The sequence below is a fragment of the Anolis sagrei genome, chromosome 4 (genome assembly GCF_037176765.1).
Source record: "Anolis sagrei isolate rAnoSag1 chromosome 4, rAnoSag1.mat, whole genome shotgun sequence".
Taxonomy (NCBI): Eukaryota; Metazoa; Chordata; class Lepidosauria; order Squamata; family Dactyloidae; genus Anolis; species Anolis sagrei.
Genome location: NC_090024.1, coordinates 227,167,375 through 227,189,081, shown reverse-complemented (window position 1 = coordinate 227,189,081; position 21,707 = coordinate 227,167,375). Strand labels below are relative to the sequence as shown.

General features: G+C 40.7%; 1 protein-coding gene across 1 annotated transcript in view; it reads right to left on the bottom strand.

The window, feature by feature from the left end:
• Window positions 1-595: 595 nt before the first annotated feature.
• The window catches only part of RBM38 (RNA binding motif protein 38), a 45,684-nt gene continuing 24,572 nt past the window's right edge, over window positions 596-21,707 (bottom strand). The window contains exon 4 of the mRNA XM_060772053.2: window positions 596-2,133. Coding sequence (XP_060628036.2) covers window positions 1,830-2,133 — 304 coding nt within the window. The 3' untranslated portion in view covers window positions 596-1,829. The remainder of the gene's footprint in view (window positions 2,134-21,707) is intronic.

Below are 21,707 nucleotides of genomic sequence, written 5' to 3'. Positions count from 1 at the left end.
CAAAGTACACCAAGAAACGTTCTCCTTGAGCACTCAACTCTGTTAAAACTCCCTTTCCTTCAAAACTCAATGAAGCCCCCAAAAAGTAATGCAGAAACATTTAAAAGTTATGAATAGGTATATGCAAAAGGCATCCCTAGTGGCACAGTGGGTTAAACCACTGAGCTGCTGTACTTGCTTACCGAAAGGTCACAGGTTCGAATCCGGGGTGCGGGGTGAGCTCCCACTGTTAGCCCCAGCTTCTGCCAACCTAACAGTTTGAAAGCATGCAAATGTGAATAGATCAACAGTAAGTAAGTAAACTTTATTATGGTCGATGACCAGATCATAAGAGTAGATCAACAGGTACTGCTCAGGTGGGAAGGTAATGGGGCTCCATGTAGTCATGCCGGCCACATGTCCTTGGAGGTGTCTATGGACAACGCCGACTTTTCGGCTTAGAAATGGAAATGAGTACAAACTCCTAGAGTTGGACACAACTGGACTTAATATCAGGGGAAAACCTTTACCTTTACCTAGGTATATTCAGGGGCCAACGTAGTCTGATCCTACTCACTTTTTTTCTTTAGGGCTATAAGGTACAACACAGCATTGGTTTAAAAATCAAAATAGTTTATTGCTCTTCTTTGTAAAAATGCACTTAGAGCATACACTGTCTTTTACGTAGTGGTTTGTACCACCAGGCTGTTGATTTTTTTTCAGTTTTTAAACCCTTTTGTTACGTGCGTAACACCATTGTAGAACTCTGCTCCATTCCTGGCATTCTTCCTAAGCATGGCTGGCCCATGACCCCATTTTACTTTTATATAAATACTGTAAAATTTTCTCTAGACTTTGCAGCATTATAAGACAAAAGATCTATCAAAGTAGACAATAAGTTCAATATTCTTTTTCTTCTTCTTCTTTGCTTTAAAAATATACCTAAAACTTTTTGAGATAATCTTAAGAGTAACAATGAACAATAAGAAAAAAAATTACAGTGCGTTGACTGAAGGAATATTCCACCGTCCTTAAAGCTAATATTCCCTTTTTGCATGTTGAAAAGTGATTTAGCAGTTACTTAGCAACTTCCTTTCCCATCTACATACAATAATTTAGTTGAGAATTAAACAAGGCAGATACTACTATTCTTTCATCTGCAAGTCACAGTTTCTGTGAATAAGGAGATCACAATAAATATTAAAAATAGGTTCTTCTTTTTTTCCTGTAAGGCATCTGAGTATCATAAAGTTTTAATACAAGCCAAAAGAGAAAGCATTTGCTCTTTTCCCTCTTCGTTTCTCGAAGTACCTTCTGTGAAGAGGGTGAATGATCAAACTGTAGAGTTCAAAGGCGGCTGGGCGCAAGGGGTAAGCAGTGCATAAGAAGGTGCGCATGGAACATCTTCAATAGCAGGAAAAAGAAAACGATTACTTGATGGAACTAGACAGCTGCACGTGTGCCAGAACCTGTAGTTTTCACTTTGAAGAGGGAAAAAGTCATTTCTTGCAACAATATTTGTCTTGGTTTTAAAAAAAGAGAGAAAGAGAGAAAGAGCTTACCCCAAAGTTCACTGTTACACATGTAAGTCTCTTTTGCATTTTTTTAAAAAACCCTTTCCTGTAACACTATAAATAGCTTAGGTATTGCTATGCATTCTTCTTAATAAGGTTGTGGTTGTTTTAAAAAGCTTTTTTTTTTTTAAAAAAAAAAAAGTTTGCTTTCTTATGTCATTTTATAGATTTCTACCACCATCAAAGTCACCTTTTTATCATTCTATTCCATCATGGTCAGAAAAAAAAAGCAGCCTTCCCAGAAGGGGTGGCGGGCAGGGTCCGAAGCCAGGGCTTCTATTGCATACGGTCAGGCTGTAGTTGTGTCGGCTGATACTGCAGAAAAGCCGTGGGGCCCCCAACTGGAGGGTTGGCAGCTGTGAGTGGTTGTTGAACAGCGCCTGTGTAGCCGTATCCCATGAAGCCGGTGGCCGGGGAGGCAGCGTAGGGGTACTGGTCATAGGCAGCAGCGGTGAACTGAGTGTAGGCTTGGCTCGCGGTCGTGTAGTCTATATACGGAGAAGTGATGGACTGTACCGGGGTTGGGATGACCACGCTTGGCTGAACGATCGCTTGAGGGTAGATAAAGTGATGTGCAAGCCTGTAGGATTGAAAGCAAAGACAAGTAGAAACCGTCAGGTATTTTTCATTGTATGTACAGGTGTATAGATGGGGAGGAAAAACAGTCCAATTATGTCATTACAATGCAACTACAGCCCCCAGTGGCACAGTGGGTTAAACCCCTGTGCCGGCAGGACTGAAGACCGACAGATCACAGGTTCGAATCTGGGGAGAGGCGGATGAGCTCCCTCTATCAGCTCCAGCTCCTTATATGGGGACATGAGAGAAGCCTCCAACAAGGATGATAAAAACATCAAATCATCCGGGTGTCCCCTGGGCAACGTCCTTGCAGACGGCCAATTCTCTCACATCAGAAGTGACTTGCAGTTTCTCAAGTCGCTCCTGACACGACAAAAAAAAAATGCAACTACAAGGGCCATTTTTATTACATGGTATAGAACAGTAGTTCCCAACTTGTGGTCCGTGGGCCACCAGTGGTGTTGTATCCCAGAGCAGGAACACCTCTGTCCTTAAACACCACACCATTACAGTAAAATCAACAAGCTGTTTATTGAAGGATACATGTAAAAAGATACAAGCAGTAAAAAGAGTATAGTACAAAACAGTATAGCCCAAGGAAAACAGATATTCCATGAAAATTCAAGGTACAAAGGTAAAAACACAAGATCCAAAGATTCAAAACCCAGAGAACAAGCCAGCATGGGATTCAGATATATGAAACAGGAACTTGGCAAAACTTGAAACATGATACTAGAAATTCATCTGGAAACAAGACCATCATGAAGTTCCAATGTTGGCCAGACTGAGCTAAAACCCTTCCTTTGTATCAATATAAAACTTTTCCAGTCCCAAGAACCGAAAGGAAAGCATTCCACTTGCCCTTACAACCACATAAGGATTTCTTATCTTTCTTTTCCAGCAGACGGATTGACCTTCACCAATCCTGAAACTCTATCTCAGTTTACAAAAGCCTTGTCTTTTATCTTTACACTCATTAACTTTTGCACTTGACAAATCATCCTCAGAAGACAGTTCCTCGGAGAAAGACCAATGTGGGCCTCTCCAGGAATTTGACCTTGTGAATATACAGAAGAAGCACTCCATTCATGAGACACCTTGGGCCTCTCAGCAAGGCCTGATTCAGGCCCAGCAAAGCCCTCATTCCCATTGACATCAGACACAGGCCCAGAAAGCTCTTCATACCCATTGACATTAATTATAATCACAGGCTGAACCATAACAAGTGGTCCCCAAGAACTAAAATATGGTCCATGGCCTTACTATACTGTCACAACGAGAGTGACTGGTTTCGTGAAACCCTCTTATAGTGCCATGGCAATGGGGTTGTCCGGAGGAGAGAGGCTGGCTACCCATGAAAGGTGTGACAAGTCTCCTGACTGCTGCTTCTCCTCCCTCCTTCCTCCCTTTGCACACAGCCATTTCATGTGGTGCCTAGAAACCGGAACACTTTGGTGTCTTCGTTTTTAGGCCTGTTCCTGGGGTTATTTGGGGTGCTGATTCGGAAAATTGTATTGGGTAGACCACATCAGCTCTAGATGATTAAATATGGTTTTCTGTGGCCGAGCAGATGGCGACTACTAGATGGTGTATGTTCTGAGTCAGAAACTAGAGCTGATGTGGTCTATCCAATGCAGTTTTCTGAATCAGCACCCCAAATAACCAAACTGAATCTAAAGTTGACCAAAAACTGATTTGTAACCCTTTTGGTACTAATGTTGGAGAGTGGTCCCTGGTCAAAAAATTAAGAAAAACGTTGAAAACCACTGGGATAGAACATAGGGAGATAAATGAGTCCAACAATTAAAGCAAACAATCAAACAAAACCCCAAAATAAGAATTGAAATCAACAAATGTGAGCTGCAGTAATCATGGGGCTCTTTTAACTCTTTGGGTTCTGTAAATGTTTGTTCCTTGCTTAGGCTCCTAGCCAGTCATCCTCTTCCAAGATATTCCCTATTCCTTAGAATAGACAGGCAATATTTTGTGTGGTATGCTTGATGCTTAATGTTTATTCCTCCTCCTTTGAAGATTCTATCTCCTTTTCATAGCTTATGATTCAGCTTCTTCCCTTTCCTCTCACCCACCCTCATGTGTACGGAAGCTGTAAGATCCAGATTCCAAAAATGAGCTCATGACAAACCACAGCCTCCTTAAGTGGCTCAAGACGTAACTGCATGCGATGTTAAACATGTTGCCTGCTGTTATCAGGTAAATTTTCTCTAAAACCAATAAGCACCAAAAATTAGCAAATTTCAAAGAGATCGGCAGCAAGCAGAGAGGAGAGCTTGAACTCCCTACACCTGGCATGCTGCAATAAGCAACAGTGGGGAAAAGCTCCAGCAGACACCAAACGAAAGCTTTATTCTCTTGCCAGAGATAAACCAAGGTATTTTGATGCCTTAAAGGAGAGGAAGAAATCAAAGCTGCTTTGATTGTGTATTCCTGGATGGCAGAATGGGGTTGAACTGCATGGCCCTTGTGGTCTCTTCTAACTCTATGCTTCTATTATGTATTGTTGGCATCCAATCTATTCAAAGCAGTGGTTCTCAAACTGTGGGTCCCCAGGTGTTTTGGCCTACAACTCCCAGAAATCCCAGCTAGTTTACCAGCTGTTACGATTTTGGGGAGCAGAAGGCCAAAACATCTGGGGACCCACAGTTTGACAACCACTGCATTAACCATGGCATTCATCTCTGAAAGACTGAGAAAGATGGAAAGTTCCTAATGGCCAATCAGGGCCCAAGGCTGCTAGTTTGGCCACTATTTTGCGATTTTGGAGAGAATGATTAAAATGGCTTCTGGATTATTTTCCCCTCCCACTGACACTACAATGCATAGCCTTATCCATGCATGATTCTTCAATAACACATCCTGAAGACAACACTGCTATAGTTGTGCAAGATGCCCCATTGAATAGGAATAGGCAAAGTGTCTTTGTTACCTGAGGAAAAGAACAAAATTACACGTAGGACTGCATATCCCTCCCTCCTCCAGGCTTCTGTGCTTGTAGTGTATCTTTGGAGGTGACTTAGGAAGTATGCAATTATGTTATTATTTGGAACATATTAGCGGCTACCCATTTATTAATTTCCACAAGTTTACAAAAAACAAAAATAAATAAATATCTGACATGGATCAGTTTTTGTGGGGGTTTTCGGGCTATATGGCCATGTTCTAGAGGCATTTCTCCTGACGTTTCACCTGCATCTATGGCAAGCTTCCTCAGAGGTGAGGTCTGCTGGAGCTGGGAAAAAAAGGGGTTTATATATCTGTGGAATGACCAGGGTGAGACAAAAGGCTTTTGTAAGTTGGGCTAGGTGTGGATCTTTCAACTGACCACCTTGATTAGCATACAATGGGCTGACTGTGCCTGGAGCAAACTCTTCTTGAAAGGTGATTAGATGTCCCTGCCTGTTTTTCTCTCTGCTGTATTTGATGTTTCAATTTTAGAATTTTTTAATACTGGTAGCCAGATTTTGTTCATTTTCATGGTTTCTTCCTTTCTGTTGAAATTGTCCACATGTTTGTGGATTTCAATGGCTTCTCTGTGTAGTCTGACATGGTGGTTGTGAGAGTGGTCCAGCATTTTTGTGTTCTCAAATAAAATGCTGTTTCCAGGTTGGTTCATCAGGTGCTCTGCTATGGCTGATTTCTCTGGTTGGAGTAGTCTGCAGTGCCTTTCATGTTCCTGGATTCTTGTTTGGGCGCTGCGTTTGGTGGTCCCTATGTAGGTCCCTCCTGAAATGTCAGGAGAAATGCCTCTAGAACATGGCCATATAGCCCGAAAAAACCCACAAGAACTGAGTGATTCCAGCCATGAAAGCTGGAATACAATACATCTGACATGGAGTTTGGCAGAAGAAGAAAAAAAACATACATAGGAACACCTGGTTGTGATTTCCAAGGTATTGAGTTGCTGTGAGTTTTCTGGCTGCATGGCCATGCTCCAGAAGCATTCTCTCCTGACATTTCACCCACATTTATGGCAGACATCCTCAGAGGTTGAGAGGTCTGTTGGAAACTAAGTTGGAATGTTGGTGGACAGGAAAAGCCATTTAAAGATGGCTTTAAAGCCAACCTTAGAAACTGTGGCATAGACACTTGAGAACTGGGAAGCCCTGGCCCTTGAGTACCCTAATTGGAGGTCAGCCGTGACCAGCAGTGCTACGGAATTAGAAAGAAACATGCCAAGAGGAAGGCGTGCCAAGACAACCCTATCAGGATGGCCTTCCACCTGGAAACTGATGTCCTCACTGCGGGAGAAGAATAGGGCTCCACAGCCACCTATGGACCCACTGCCAAGTCACCACATCTGGAAGACAATCATCCTTGACCTACGAGGGACCGCCTAAGGAAGGAAGGAAAAAAACGAAGCGAGGTTTATATATCTGTGGAATGTCCAGGGTGGGGAAAAGAACCCTTGTTTTTTAGAGGTACATGTGAATGTTGTCATTTGCCACCTTGATTAGCATTTAATGGCCTGCAGTTCCAAGGACTGGCTGGTTGCTTCCTGAGGGAATCCTTTGTTGGGAGGTGTTAGCTGGCCCTGATTGATTCTTGTCTGGAATTCCCTTGCTTTTTGAGATTTCCTCTTTATGTACTGTTCTGATTTTAGAGTTTTCTGATTTTAGAGCTGATAACTCCCAACAAAGGATTCCCTTAGGTAGCAACCAGCAAGGCCATTGAAACTGCAGGCCATTAAATGCTAATCAAGGTCGCAAATTGCAACATTTTCACCTATCTCTAGCAGACAAGAGTTCTTTCCCCCACCCTGGATATTCCACAGATATATAAACCTCTCTTACTTTGTTTCCAACAGACCTTTCAACCTGTGAGGATGCCTGTCATAGATGTGGGTGAACCATCAGGAGAGAATGCTTCTGGAACATGGCCACATAGCCCAGAAAATTCACAGCAACTCAGTGATTCTGTCCATGAAAGCCTTCGACAACACATTAAACAAGTTATTGTTCCAACGTTTATCTTCCTCCCACCGCAGCAGCTCTCACGACAGTATCTCATCTGCAAGGTTCTGACCAGATTCTTCCAGCTATAATCAGAGTAAAGGTCCCCCCCACAGCAAGTTTATTTAACATTCCACTCTGTTGTCATTGACTCCATGTTTTAAAATGTGTATTGCCACAATACTCAAAGCCTTTTCTTTTCTTTTGGCAATGACTACGGGGCATTTGTTGTAACACACAAAAATGCTTATGCTGTTTACTCTTCCCTCTCCTCACCCACTCCCTATTCATATTTCCCTGAAGTTACCATGCAAACACCCTCCCCATTCCCCTTAACAGGCTGAGACTTGTACTAGATTTAACTGATAATAAACTTATATGGAACAACAAAAAGAGAGAATGAAACCAGCCGCCACCAGCTAACCACTTAGTTTTATGATCCAACAATGCTTCCTTTTCAGGGATGGTAGGAAGACATTCCCCGTTTTTCTCCTGTTTTTTTTTCTCTATTCGTGGTTTGTTTATGGTCAGGAGTGTGGTGGGTTCTTCATATCCACTGGGGTTTGGTTTCAGGGCCTCCTGGAGATATCAAAATCCATGGATGCTGATGTCCTATTACATACGAGGGTTGAATGAAAAGTAATGCCTCCACCTTCGTAACTCCTCAACAGAGGGCAGTACTGGTATGCAGCAGGTGTTGGGTTGTTCAGTAGACTCTCTTCTACAGTTCCCTTTTGGCGGGAAGCCTTAGCATTGAACGGTTGTGTTGTTAAAGTGCAAAGTATGGAACCCTGCGCAGACGGTTGGTCAACGTGAGATGTTTGGATTTAAAGTGACATACTATTTTATAAATAAATAGGCCTAGAAATTCTAAAATCCAAATAATGAGTACTTGCAAAAACAATGAGTTATTGTTACCATTGTATTTATTTATGTATTTATTTATTTACTGTATTTATACCCTGCCCTTCTCACCCCAAAGGGGACTTAGAACAGTTTACCAAAAGGCACAATTCAATGCCGCATATACATACATATACATACATACTAGGGCTGGGCGGTTTCGTTTCGTTAATTCCTAATTCGTTAATAATTCGTTAATTTTTTCAATTACAAAACGATAACGAACCATTCTGGAGCAATTTTTTAAAAAAACGAATTTTTAAACACGTTTTGTAAATGCTTTGTATTTCGTTATTGTATTCGTTTCGTTATTGTTCTGAGGTCGTTTCGTTATTATTTCCGCATGTCTGGGGCAAGTTTTTTGTTTAATTAGTGAAAAAAAAATATAATATCACACCAACAGTCAACAACAGAGGGAGAGGGAAGCTTCAGAAGTTTTTGGAGGTTTTTTAGCGTATTTCGCGGTCGCATCCGCCATTAACGAATCGATTCGTTATTGTTTCGGAAATCGATTCGTTAATGTTTTGTAATTTTTTTTCACGTTTACGAAATTTCGTAAATATCGAACTTTTTAAAAGGAAAATTTTGTAATTATTTTAAATATCGAAACAAAAAAAAACCCCCAAATACAAATCGATTTTAGAAACAAATTTTTCCGTTGTTACCCAGGCCTAATACATACATATATACAATAAAACAAAACATATACATTAAAACCAAAACATTCAAAAAAACATCTTAAAACCAAATAATTAGGCCCATGCAATCCAAAAGATATATTCCAGGAGCCATTCCAATCATAAATTGCTCTATTCCATATTCACTTATTTCACTGAGAATTACTGTCCAAAGGCTTGGTCCCACATCCACGTTTTTAATTTCTTTCCAAAGGTCAGGAGGGAGGGAGCTGTTCTAATTTCACTGGGAAGGGAGTTCCATAGCCAAGGAACCACCACTGAGAAGGCCCTGTCTCTCATTCCCACCAGTTGCGTGCCCACCAGAACACCCCATCTCTTCCATGACTTGCAATGCCACTTCCAAAATAGCACCTGCCATAACATCCACACAAGTCTTTTTAAAAACCCACAAAGATTTATATATATTTCTTATATAACTGCAAATATTTCTTAGTGTTAATTAGAGTAGAATCAATTAGGTCTTGGCATGCCAATAGTTAAACATGACTGATTCAACAGGTCTTCTCTAGTTGGGAGTAACAACTGAATCTAAGTTGGAGTGGGGACTGGACAACAGTTCAGATGTGGTTAAGACTACAACTCCCAACAATGCTAGCCAGTTAGCCAAAAACTGAAGAAGCCTGTAAACTGCAGTTTAGAAACATTTGGAAGGTCATATGAGTTCCATTCCTGATTTATGTCAAATAAAGTATGTTGAGGAATGGGAGAAGGAAGAGTTCTAGAGCACACAACAAACTTTCATAATATTCTTCAGTCATGCCAGATAAAAAAGCTTGTGAGCTCCGAGAGCATGCCTTATTTATTTTATGCCTTTAGGACTGATTTACACCAGCTGCTTAATCCAGCAGCCCCTCTGGTAAGTTTGGGAGACGAAATGGGGAGCTGGATGGCATCCTGGGTCAAGAATTGTTTGGCCTGGAATGCTATCTATCCATCTTTCCCAGGAATGCCCAGGGTTTGGGAGGGGACTACAACCCGAGAGGAACCCACTTCCTCTCAGGTTTTAGTATAATGTAGAAGGGCCCAGAGTTCCCTTCAAACACCTGGCCGTCGTGGTTGCATCTACTAAGGCCTGTGCAATCAGCAAAAAAGGGTGATGGTGTAGGTGCAGAAGAACCTGATGGCATGAAGTAGCAGAAGTGATGTGCGGATGACCTCTTTCCTTCCCTGCACTGATCAGCACAAGGAAAGTGTGATAGTGGCTGTGTGCATGTTAACAGATTGGGTCAAAATAGATCTGATCCAATTGTCCAGATGGCTGCAAACTCCAGAGTATCCCCTGATTTTGCTTTGTGTAGAGATCATGTTAAGGGCAAAAACCTCTGAATGCTTATCACAAGCCCTAATGCATCATGAATTCTACTAGCACCAGATTTGCTATAGTATTATTATTATTATTTTGGGACAATTGTTCTAGTAAAGGTATGATCACAACTCTTATGTTTTTGGGTTTTGCTATATATTTTGCCATATTGTGCTACATGGAAACAGGGCATCGCCTGCATATAACTCTTGACAGTTGATCTACTTGGATTGAGTTTGCTTCCAAAAAAGGAAGGGAGGTTCACGAACATGATTGCATGGGAAATATTCATGACAAAGGGTTCTTGGTGAACTCCGTATTTTTATTTTATTTTTATCCCATGGGTGGGATTCAAAGCAGTGCATTGTACTTTACTTTAATTCGTAAATGGTTATTCATCATTTTGACCATTCCAGAAAACATTCAAATAAGCCCTGGGCAGATGGTGTCCCTCCCTTCTTCCAACAAGCTTAGATATTAACAAAGGAGATAAAGAGTATAGATTTGTTCATGTTAGTAGAAGTTACCTGAAGCCTTGAAAGACAGAAGTAATCAGATCAAAAAGTAGTATTTTAAAAAGGAGGTTGCAGTAGCATATCATTTATTATTAAACACTTTTTAAAAAGCATTCTAAGCCAGGGAGGTTAATTTTTCATTATTTCATCAAGTTTTGTGTGTGTGTCAGGAGCGACTTGAGAAACTGCAAGCCGCTTCTGGTGTGAAAATTGGCCATCTGCAAGGACGTTGCCCAGGGGACGCCTGGATGTTTCATGTTTTACCATCCTTATGGGAGGCTTCTCGAATGTCTCCGCATGGAAAGCTGGAGCTGACTGAAGGAGCTCAACCTGCTCTCCTCAGATTCAAACTGCAAAACTGTTGGTCAGCAGTCCTACTGACACAAGGGTTTAACCCAGGGGTTGTCAAACTTTTTAAACAAAGGTCCAGGTTACAGGCCAATTTGAAAAAAAAAATTGAAAAAAAACCCGAATGAATTCCTATGCACATATGTTATTTGTGCAAAAAAACACTTTAAAACAATACAATAATTAAAATGAAGAACAATTTTTATCAAATATAAACTTATTAGTATTTCCGTGGGAAGTATGCGCCTGCTTTTGGCTGATGAGACTTGTGCTTTCAAGTCATTTCAGACTTAGGTTGACCCTGAGTGAGGGCCGGGTAAATGACCTTGGAGGGTCGTATTTGGCCCCCAGGCCTTAGTTTGAGGACCCCCGATTTAACCCATTGCACCACAGGGACATTTGGTCAACTAAAGGAAGCAAACATCAATGGCAATGTAATATGGTTCACTGGGTTTTTATATTTAAAAGTGAGTGCAGTCTTAACTGGTCAAGAAGCCAAGAATCTACTGCATTCAAAGAGCCAGCGCTGTTTGACTGTCAGACTAGAACTTCAGTTAAAATTGCCACTTGACCATGGAATTAGCCTTTGAGGTAAGTCTGCTCTGAAGAAACCTTGCTTTAAAAAAACCCTTACAATAGGATTACCCTAAGTCAGTCAACGTTCAGATACATCGCAACAAACTGGGGTCACACTAGACCAGCTCAAGTGGTGCTGAATTCAAACTCCTCCTATTCTAGGAATACTGGAATGGACTTAGAATGGCCTTCACCATAGTCTATCTTTGTTCCTAGGCTGGAGCATATTTGGGTCTTGTGTAGTGTGGTTCCTCCATCGCAGCAGCCTTTGCTCTACTTCATTTTTTGTTTATTTTATTTATTTATTTATTTTGACTTGTATACCGCCACTCCCAATTTGGCTCGGAGCGGTTTACAGCAGTAGATTAAAACAATACAACCAACTTTAAAATACAATAAAAATGAGAACCGAAATAGTCCCGAGTTATTCATCTGCAAGCAGATCTTGCCCAGCAGAGCAGCCATGCTGGTAAACTGTTCCATTAACAGATCTTTTATGTGAGCTGACAGAGGTATATTTTGGCTTTTTGAAGAGGTTTGTGCCAAATCCTAAACCCCTAAAAGTTCCTCAGAACTAGCATGGTGCAGTGGTTTGGTCTGGATTCTAGGAGACCAGGATTTGAATCCCCATTTGGCCACAGAAACTCACTAAGGCTACCTTGCCAAGAAAACCCTATGATAAGAGTTTTCATACATCGAAATCAACTTGAACGCACGGAACAACTTCAGCATTACGATACAAAGTTTTTAAAAACTTTTTTTTTTTTTGCAAAAACGAAAGAGTGTTTGTAAAAGCTGGAGTTGAAGTTACTACGAGAGGCTGGTGTACTTTATCATTTTTGGACATCAGCAAATGGAATTAGAGGCAAGTCAAAAATATTAAATCTTAAGTATTTTTCCCCAGTTAATAAGGTGAGATTAACATCTTTACCCTGTTTTCCATTCTATTTAAAACACAAGGAAATCCAGAATAAGGGCCAGATGGCAGCTCTTAATACCAGAAGAAAACTTCATCTGAAATATGATTATAAAAGCAATCAATCGCATGATCATCAAACTGTCACCACTCATCAGATTCACCCTATGAATGGCCAACTTATGAAGTGCTTCACATTGTCATGGATTAATCACTCCTGCAACAAGACCACAAAAACCAGAGAACACAAACAAATCTAAAATTAGAACCACGGAAGCTTGTGGCAGACAACCAGGTCAGCTTTAATTTGGCATCTTGGGCCCAGGTTGGGAAAAAACTACTCATGGGCAGGACCAAAAGGCTGCCCTAACTATGTGCCATAAACAGAATTCGTGAGACACGAGACAAAAAGCACATACACAGATAGATACAAAACTTGAGGCAGTTTCTACAGAGGCCAAATAATGTGGATTCATTTTCAGCTGCTGTGAAGAGTACACATGACATATGGCTGGATTCACAGAAGTGCTGCATCCAGCCATAAATTCAACAGGATTTACTCTGCAGCCCAGAATGATCTCAGTATTTTGAGGTGTGGACAGCTGGATTAGGCTGGATATGGCCCAATCAATTGTCCACGAATCCAACAGACCCACTGCTGTTTTGCCAGCCACAAGCAACTCTTTTGCAAGGATTTGCTGGAAACATCACTTCTGGAATGTGTCCAGAGGAGGGCAACTAAAATGATCAAAGAGCTGGGCATGTTTAGCCAGAAGAAGAGAAGGCTGAGAGGAGATATGATAGCCTTGTATAAATATGTGAGAGGAAGCCACAGGGAGGAGGGAACAGGCTTGTTTTCTGCTTCCCTGGAGACTAGGACGCAGAACAATGGCTTCAAACTACAAGAAAGGAGATTCCATCTGAACATGAGGAAGAACTTCCTGACTGTGAGAGCCGTTCAGCAGTGGAACTCTCTGCCCCGGAGTGTGGTGAAGGTTCGTTCTTTGGAAGCCTTTAAAGCCTGGCCATCTGTCAGGGATACTTTGAATGCAATATTCTTACTTCTTGGCAGGGGGTTGAACTGGATGGCCCATGAGGTCTCTTCCAACTCTATGATTCTATGGTGAGATCACAGCAGGATGGCCAACTATGTGGACAGGAAACATGGGTCCACCATCCAAAGGCCCTGCTTGTGCCCAGTGATGCAATGGTCCCAATGCGCCCTTTGTTGAAAATGGCAACCTTCCAAGCCTCCAATAACTGTTTGTTAATGAATATATTTGTTAACCTGCATTCTATGTGTATGTTGTTTTGCCAGTTTGGCTTACCTCTTTGGTGTAGGAGGAGTTATAGACATGATTGTACTGAGTATGTGCAAACTCGGGACTCCATTTTGTGTTCAGTTTGCTTTTGGACTTCAGTGTTATAAGTCTGCTTACCACTTCAGTGGAGGTGGATGTATGTGCTCATGGACTTGAGAGTGAGCACAGATATACTTAAAGACCATGTGCCTGCATGGTAAATATATACAACTTTGTTAGTAAATCTAATATATTATTTTTCAAAGATGACTACTTTGTTTTTGTGTCTTGAGTGCATGTTTTAAATAAGAGGTTTTTAAGGGAGTGTATATCTTTTTGGGAAACAGCAATTACAACTGCAAATTCTACTTCATAGAAACAACCATCCTTTGCTAACCTAATATATTTTTGTCATGGCCTGTCTTTATCCTTGGCCATTTAAAGACATGGTTCTTCAGTTTAACAGCTGTGCTACCTGTGTGCTTTTACACTAATACTTTATGAATATTAAGAGTTGACTTCTAACAAGGACATAGTTTTCTTTTGACTAGTGGTTTTCACGTGGTCTCTATATTCATGGAGATTCACATTTGCCAGACAGAAGTGACATCATTTTTACCTTTGCAATAAGGTTATGGTGCACTGGAATTTCCAATAGATCAATTAGTGTTACAATGTAATTTTAACCAATGTTGAACACAGAGAGTTTCAGCTGTTACTGTTTTTGGACAGCAATTCTCAAAACCCCTAGCAAGTTAAAAAAACCGGGGGGGGGGGGGGGGGGGGTTAGCCTCTCCTAAAATGACCTTGGGCATAAAGCACTTCAACAAATGAGGGACATACACATCATTTCCTAACACGGTGTTAGGGCAGGCTCCGATATAAAAAGATCTGTTCACAGCCACCCACACAGCAAACATCTCTAGATGTTTTTGACACCAGCTCCTCCAAACCCTTGCCTGTATAATTAATGATAAAAGGATGGTGGAAGCTGAAGTCCAAAACATGTATAGGGCCAAAGCAGAGTATTCGCAATCTGGCCTGGAAATGCTGCTGAAAGGAGGCTTTGTAGTCACAATCCTTTCAATCCTTATAGCAAGAATACAGTTTTACAACTTCCTAGAATTGGGTTTTAATTGTGCACAATTGCTTTTCTTGGCTTTAAAACTCATTCAGGAACAAGGTAACTTGGCAACCACGCCAACTCAGAGGTACATTAAGCAAAACACTTCGCTGTAGATAATTCCATGTTGAATGTGTATGATAATACTTTTTTAAAAAGAAAGAAAAAGAAAGAGAGCTCTTTGCCCCACCCCACTCATTCCACAGATATATAAACCCATTGTCCTATTTCCAACAGACCTCACTACCTCTGAGGATGCTTGCCATAGATGCAGGCGAAACGTCAGGAGAGAATGCCTCTAGAACATGGCCCTATAGCCCGAAAAAACCTACAAGAACCTAGTGATTCCAGCCATGAAAGCCTTCGGCAATACAAAGAAATAATCTCAGAAAAACATGACCTATAGGTTCCTTACATATGCTGGGCAATTTCAGAATCCCACACTGAAATTCCACCCTATAGTAAGAGACAAACATTAAAACTGAAAGGGCACAAGCTAAAATAATGAAACATATTTCTATGTCATCTTCCACAGAATTAGTGATCCTTCATGAAACGTGCACACATTCTCACAAGCGTGCACACTCTGATGGAGATCCAAATAATCACACAAGCCTGCCAAGATGCATGACCACTCTATGTGTTGGAACAAATAACACAGTTTTATAAACAGGTGTAGGGAACTTTTGTTTTGGGCTGCAACTCTTAATAGCCCCAGGCCATGGTAAAAAGCTTGTCGGCATTGTAAACCAAAACATCAAACTGAATAACAACAAGCCAGAATTAGTAACAACTACCTTGCCCTGCCCAGCCTCTAAACACAGGTCTATACATTATCTAGGTGAGCCTTAATTTTTGCAAATGCTGCTACTTTTTATTGGTAGGAGAGTAATAATAATGACGAAAATAATAATAACACTTTATTTATATTCTGCCCTTCTCCCTGAGGGGATTATAGCTTATAAGCAGACACAAGTAAACATTCAGTGCCTTGTTACAATGGCATACAATGAGTAACATAGAACACTTGATTTTCACTACAATCATAAGCAGTTACTCAAACATAAGTCCCACTGTGTTCAATGGGGCTTGCTCTAAGGTAGGATTGCAATATTTGGTTATTATGTAATGGCCATTGACTTTCAAAATGCATTGATATCACCATTAACATGGCTAAGATTGGTATTTGGGTATCGTAAAAAATAAAAGATGAGTAAAATCTGATATTGTCTCTACTTTCACACTTGTCTCAGCCATAATGTATATGGGACTCACTAACTAAGCTTAGAAAAATTGCTGAAGTACAACATCCAGTTGCCCTGGCCCCTTACCCAGTGTGGTCATATTAGCTCGAGGATACTGGCATCTATAGTCTAGTAAAGTAATTTATCCCAATTTTACAAACATATGGGAATGGCAAAAAGGGGCAACAAATTATTTTAATACATACACACATACACAATCACACACTTACGTTTAAGGAAGGGGGACACACAATTCTTACCCCTGATCTAACTAAAAGTGAGGCCAAATTTCAACAAAAATGCATATAAAGCTTACAGTATATGGGTCTTCTACTGTGGTTGAGATTACAAAGATCACTGCAGCTCCTGTGATCCATCATACAATATTTGCACACAGTTTGTCTTGATCCCAGGATTGCTCATTCCCTTTCACACGCTTAATAATAATAAAACTTTATTTATATACCATCCTATCTCCCTAAAGGGAATCGTCTTCAAGGGCATCTTTACTAGTCTTCAAAAAAGTAACCGTGTCACCCTGTTGCAGCATAAACAAGGGGAAGGGAATGAAGCCACACTTTGAAGATGAACTGGCTTTATTTTAGCATGAGCTTTCATGGATAGAAACCCACCTTCTCAAATGCTATGCAAGTGAAGAAATGGGCAGAAATTGGATGTTAGAAACTGAAATACTCCAAAACAAGTTACTGTATTTCAAAAAAGTGGCTATCTCTTGCAGCATAAAAATAAAGAAAAATGGCAGGGGAAGGGATGCAGAATACAATTATGTCAACTTGAAGACGCCAAATTTCATCGAAACTGAGGAGATAGATGGGATTACGACTGGGCAGCATTTGGAAAGGAACACCAGATGCTGCAGGGTGTATCTTTAAAGCTGTATTGCATGGGTTTACATACATGGAAGCTCACACTAGAAAAAAAAACAGCTAGTTTAAAATGATCTGCTATATTCCTTACCCTCTTCAGCCACCATGGTTTTCCTTACCCTCTTCAGCCACCATGGTTTTGGAACCATGCGTATTAGCAACCTCAGGTTATCTGGGTTTGAAACACAGCAAAACATTTGCACCACTAAAAAGCAGTTACTACTATAATGGGCCCTTGGTTTTTGCTGGAGTTTAGCTCCAGGCTCTCCTCCCCCCCTTATGGATGCTGAAATCCATGGATACACTATGTATTATGGCATAGTAAAATTGTGTACTTTATATAAACTGGCAAAATCAAGGTTTGCCTTTTGGAATTTTGTGTGTGATAACTTACAGCTGTGGATACAATACCCATGGCTACAGAGAGCCTACCATAGTTCTTAAAAAATACCCATAACTTGGGCAAAAGTGGAAGGAAAGAATGAAAGGGATGACAGCCTCCAAAAAGGAATACAACCATATCTAACTTAGCTAATGAAAAAAGAGAAAGACAGAGACTTCTGGCAGTTCAGACCACTTTGCATGCCCTCCAAAAAGGGATCCACTCCAATGAGAAATTGAACTTCTGTCTAGATCTATTCTATTGACCATTTGTTACAAGAGGAGTGTATCCCAGCTAGTAAAACCAGAAATTGGTTCTGGACAAGCTGTCAAAAAAGAAAAAAAAGGTTGTTAGGCAACAGAGCTTAAGATAATAATCTGCATGCATCGCTGAAATGCAAGAACAAAAGCAAAACCTCTTTCAGGCACACAGGAGCAACTGCCTGTGCACCTGCTCAGCTTTTCTTTCTTTTTTCTTTCTTTTTTTTGAAAAAAAACAGAACATTTTGCATGGCAACAACTAATGAATGAAGGATTTCTGCAAATTGTGGTTTAGAAAAACAAACCATTTCTAGAAGTGAATTGTGCAGTGCAAGGATGGGCAATTGTGTTGGGTTGCTGTTGTGGGCCTGCGAGTAGGAGAATACAATTATGTCAACTTGAAGGCACCACATTTCATCGAAACTGAGAAGCTAGATGGGATTAGGACTGGGTAGCATTTGGAAAGGAACACCAGATGCTGCAGGGTGTATTCAGAGAGACGCAATGGCAAGCCACTCCTGAGGATTCAAGGACTAAGAAAACTCCATGAAATTCATAGGATTGACATCAATTGAGAGGCAGATCAAAGGAATATAGACTAAATGATGATGATGATGATGATGATGATGATGATGATGATGATGATGTATAGTACAATTCCATATCTACAAGAGATACATTCCCAGACTTTGGTGAATACACAAAATTGCTGCTAATAATGAAAACCCTATTGAAATTTTGTTCCTGCATGGCAGGTGGTTGGGCTGGATGTTGTGGTTCCCCCCAACCATAAAATTATTTTTGTTGCTACTTCATAACTAATTTTGCTACTGTTTTGAATCATAATGTAAATATCTGATATGAAGGATGTATTTTCATTCACTGGACCAAATTTGGCACAAATACCCAATAGCCCTAAATTTGACTACTGTTGGGTTTGGGGGGTGGATTGATTTTGTCATTTGGGAGTTGTAGTTGCTGGGATTTATAATTAGCCTATACTCAAAGAGCATTCTGAATTCCACCAACAATGGAATTGAACCAAACCTGCCACACAGAACTCCCATGACCAACGGAAACTACTAGAAGGGTTTGGTGGGCATTGAGCTTGAGTTTTGGAGTTGTAGTTCACCTACATCCAGAGAGCACTGTGGAATCAAACAATGATGGATCTGGACCAAATTTGGCACAAATACACAATATGCCCAAATGTAAACACTGGTGCAGTTTGGGGGAAATAGACCTTGACATTTGGGAGTTCTAGTTGCTGGGATTTATAGTTCACCTACAATCAAAAAAATCTTTATTATTTATTTACAGTATTTATATTCCACCCTTCTCATCCTGCAGAGGACTCAGGGTAGATTACAATGTACACATACATGGCAAACATTCAATGCCAAAGACACACAACAGATATAGACAAACAGCCAGAGGCTATTTAACTTTTTCTGGCCACCAGGGGAGCTGTCGCTTTCATCGTCCATCTGCGACACTGATGAAGTACTTCCGCACTCCCCACATGCTTTTTGCTGGAGTGCTTTGCTGGAGTTGGTGGGGTTCAAGCCCCTTGAACCCCACCAACAATAGAATTGGGCCAAACTTCCTACACAGAACCCCCATGACCAACAGATAATACTGGAGGGATTTGGAAGAAAATGACAGAACATGCTTATTCTCCCCTTGGCCGAGAGGCCAGCTGAGTGGACAGCCAATCACAGCAGAAGGAGGCCTTTTGGTAGGAGGGTTCATAGTCTGTTTCCAAAAGGAAAGAGAAGAACAGACGAGGAGATCTTCAGCCTTCTCTGCAAAGGGGTTCCTAAAACCATCAGAAATACGTGTTTTCTGATGGTCTTTGGTGACCCCTCTGAAATCCCCCTCGCAACCCCTCCAGGGGTCCTGACCCCCAAGTAGAGAAACACTGTATTAAATGAAGGCATTCCAACAAAGTTGTGCTGAAGGATTAAGAAAATTCCTAGAAAGGACATATTTTGCTGGATTTGAATAAATGACAGTAGTCCCACAGATACTGGGGTTATGAGGTATATAGCGAAGAGGGAGCAAGTCTCACAGCACCTGGAAGGTCACATTCATTTCTATAAAACTGCTTATTCTTAAAAAAAAATGAAGTTGGTGTTCCAGTTGCTGCTAGACTACCAGTTCTATGTTTTCTCATCATTGGCTAAACTAACTAGGGTTAATGGGAGTTACAATCAAATAACACATATAGCAAGAGTAGGTAAAGCGTGATAATTGCTTCCTTGCAATAATTATTCTGTGGCTAGTTTTTCAAACTTGCAAGACAGGCACCTAACAGTTGTACAATATGCCTACAGGCAAGGACTGTTCTAGTGTTTCTATTTCCCTGAACTATGCAAGATTTCACAAAGCAGGCAATGGGCCAGGAGGAAGCCACAACCCATTCTGTGTATCTTACATGTAGATCCACCTCCTTCTCTAAAGGATCCCACTTTAACCTTAGCAATCCTGTGAAGTGGGATGATCTAAAAGACACCTTTGGGATTCTCAGAAAATACTCCAAAAAGATACTCCAATGAAAGCATGCTTTCCAAGTGTATATAAGGATCTGAACACTGTTTTCTGGGTTTGGATTCTGGAAATAAACCTGCAACAGATAGCAGCCTTTGGATCTCCTAGTTCCATACACAGACATTTTGAGAAGCCCCATTTGGAATTAAGAGACAGTGGTGCAAGCACCAATTGAATCCTGATTTGCTCCAGGGTTGCCCTGATATGCTTTGCTGCATCAAACAAGGTTGTCAGACACCGCTCCAAACTTTGGAAATGTTACTTTTTTGGATTACGATCCCCAGAATTCCCAGGCAGCATGATCAATAGTGGCTGGTATATTCTAGTTAGTATAGTCCAGAAAAATAACTTTCCCAAGCTCTCTGATGTCCTGCTTTCCTTCCCATCCTTAATCCCGGAGCTGAGTGGACTGACAAATAGGGTTGTGCAAAGCTTTGGAGGTACGTTTTGTAATTCGGAGATTTGTGTGATTCATTAATACAAATCTTCTAATTATAATCAGAATGGGTCCCCTCTAAAGCATTATGAAATGAAACCGAAGCTACCGAAATATTTCCAAGAGATTAGTAAAAAATTGTTGTTTTGGAACATAGATTTTAAAAATAATTTAAATTTAATTTTTTTAAAAAAAGTTCTTGAAAATCGGTAGATCAATGAATCTTTCTGAAACTTTGCAGGATGGATGCCCTGCTTATGTTGTCTCATCATGCAGAAATTCAAGGAGATACCTCTTGTAGTTCTTTTCTTAATTTTTTTTTAAAAAAAATTAATTGTAAAATTCCTAAAAATCAGTGGATGACCAAAACGTTCTGAAACTTGGCAGGCTTAAAGTTGCACATGTTGCCTACAAGAGTTCCAAGTTTCATCCTGATAGCCATAAACATGACAGAGAAATGAGCCTTGACATTTTCCCTTTTGCCACCAATGGAAGAAATCTTAAGGAAACAATTACGAAGCTCCGTAGAGTCAGGTTACGAAACGAAATGGATAGAATCAAAGAGTTGGAAGAGACCTCATGGGCCATCCAGTCCAACCCCCTGCCAAGAAGCAGGAATGTTGTATTCAAATCACCCCTGACAGATGGCCATCCAGCCTCTGTTTAAAAGCTTCCAAAAAAGGAGCCTCCACCACACTCCACTGTTCCTCCACTGCTGGAACCCCTTTGAATATTTATGAAACAAAGTGGGGATTATCTGAATCTCCAAAATGAACTACTAATCTGATTTCAGCTGCTTTACACACCTCTACTGACAAATGTTATTCTAATTCAATAGTGGTGATGAGATCAAATTTAATAGAGATAGAATGTATATAGGTATGCAGGCATATCATAATACTCTGTCTAGGTCTTTAAGCCATACCAACAGAAATATCCAGGCTCACAGAACATGGTTAAGTCTTCATTCTTGAAATATATACTGCTTTAGTCTCCTTTGCAATCACCACCACCACTGCCGCCACCATCTATTTCTATTAAATAAGTGTGAGGGAAAGGAATATACAGAAAGCTGTAACATTTTCTTTCCAGAAAATGAAAAAGCCTTGAATGTTCAAGGAGTGTTGGACCCTGCACTATAGCTGGCTGTCCCAACAGGACAATGA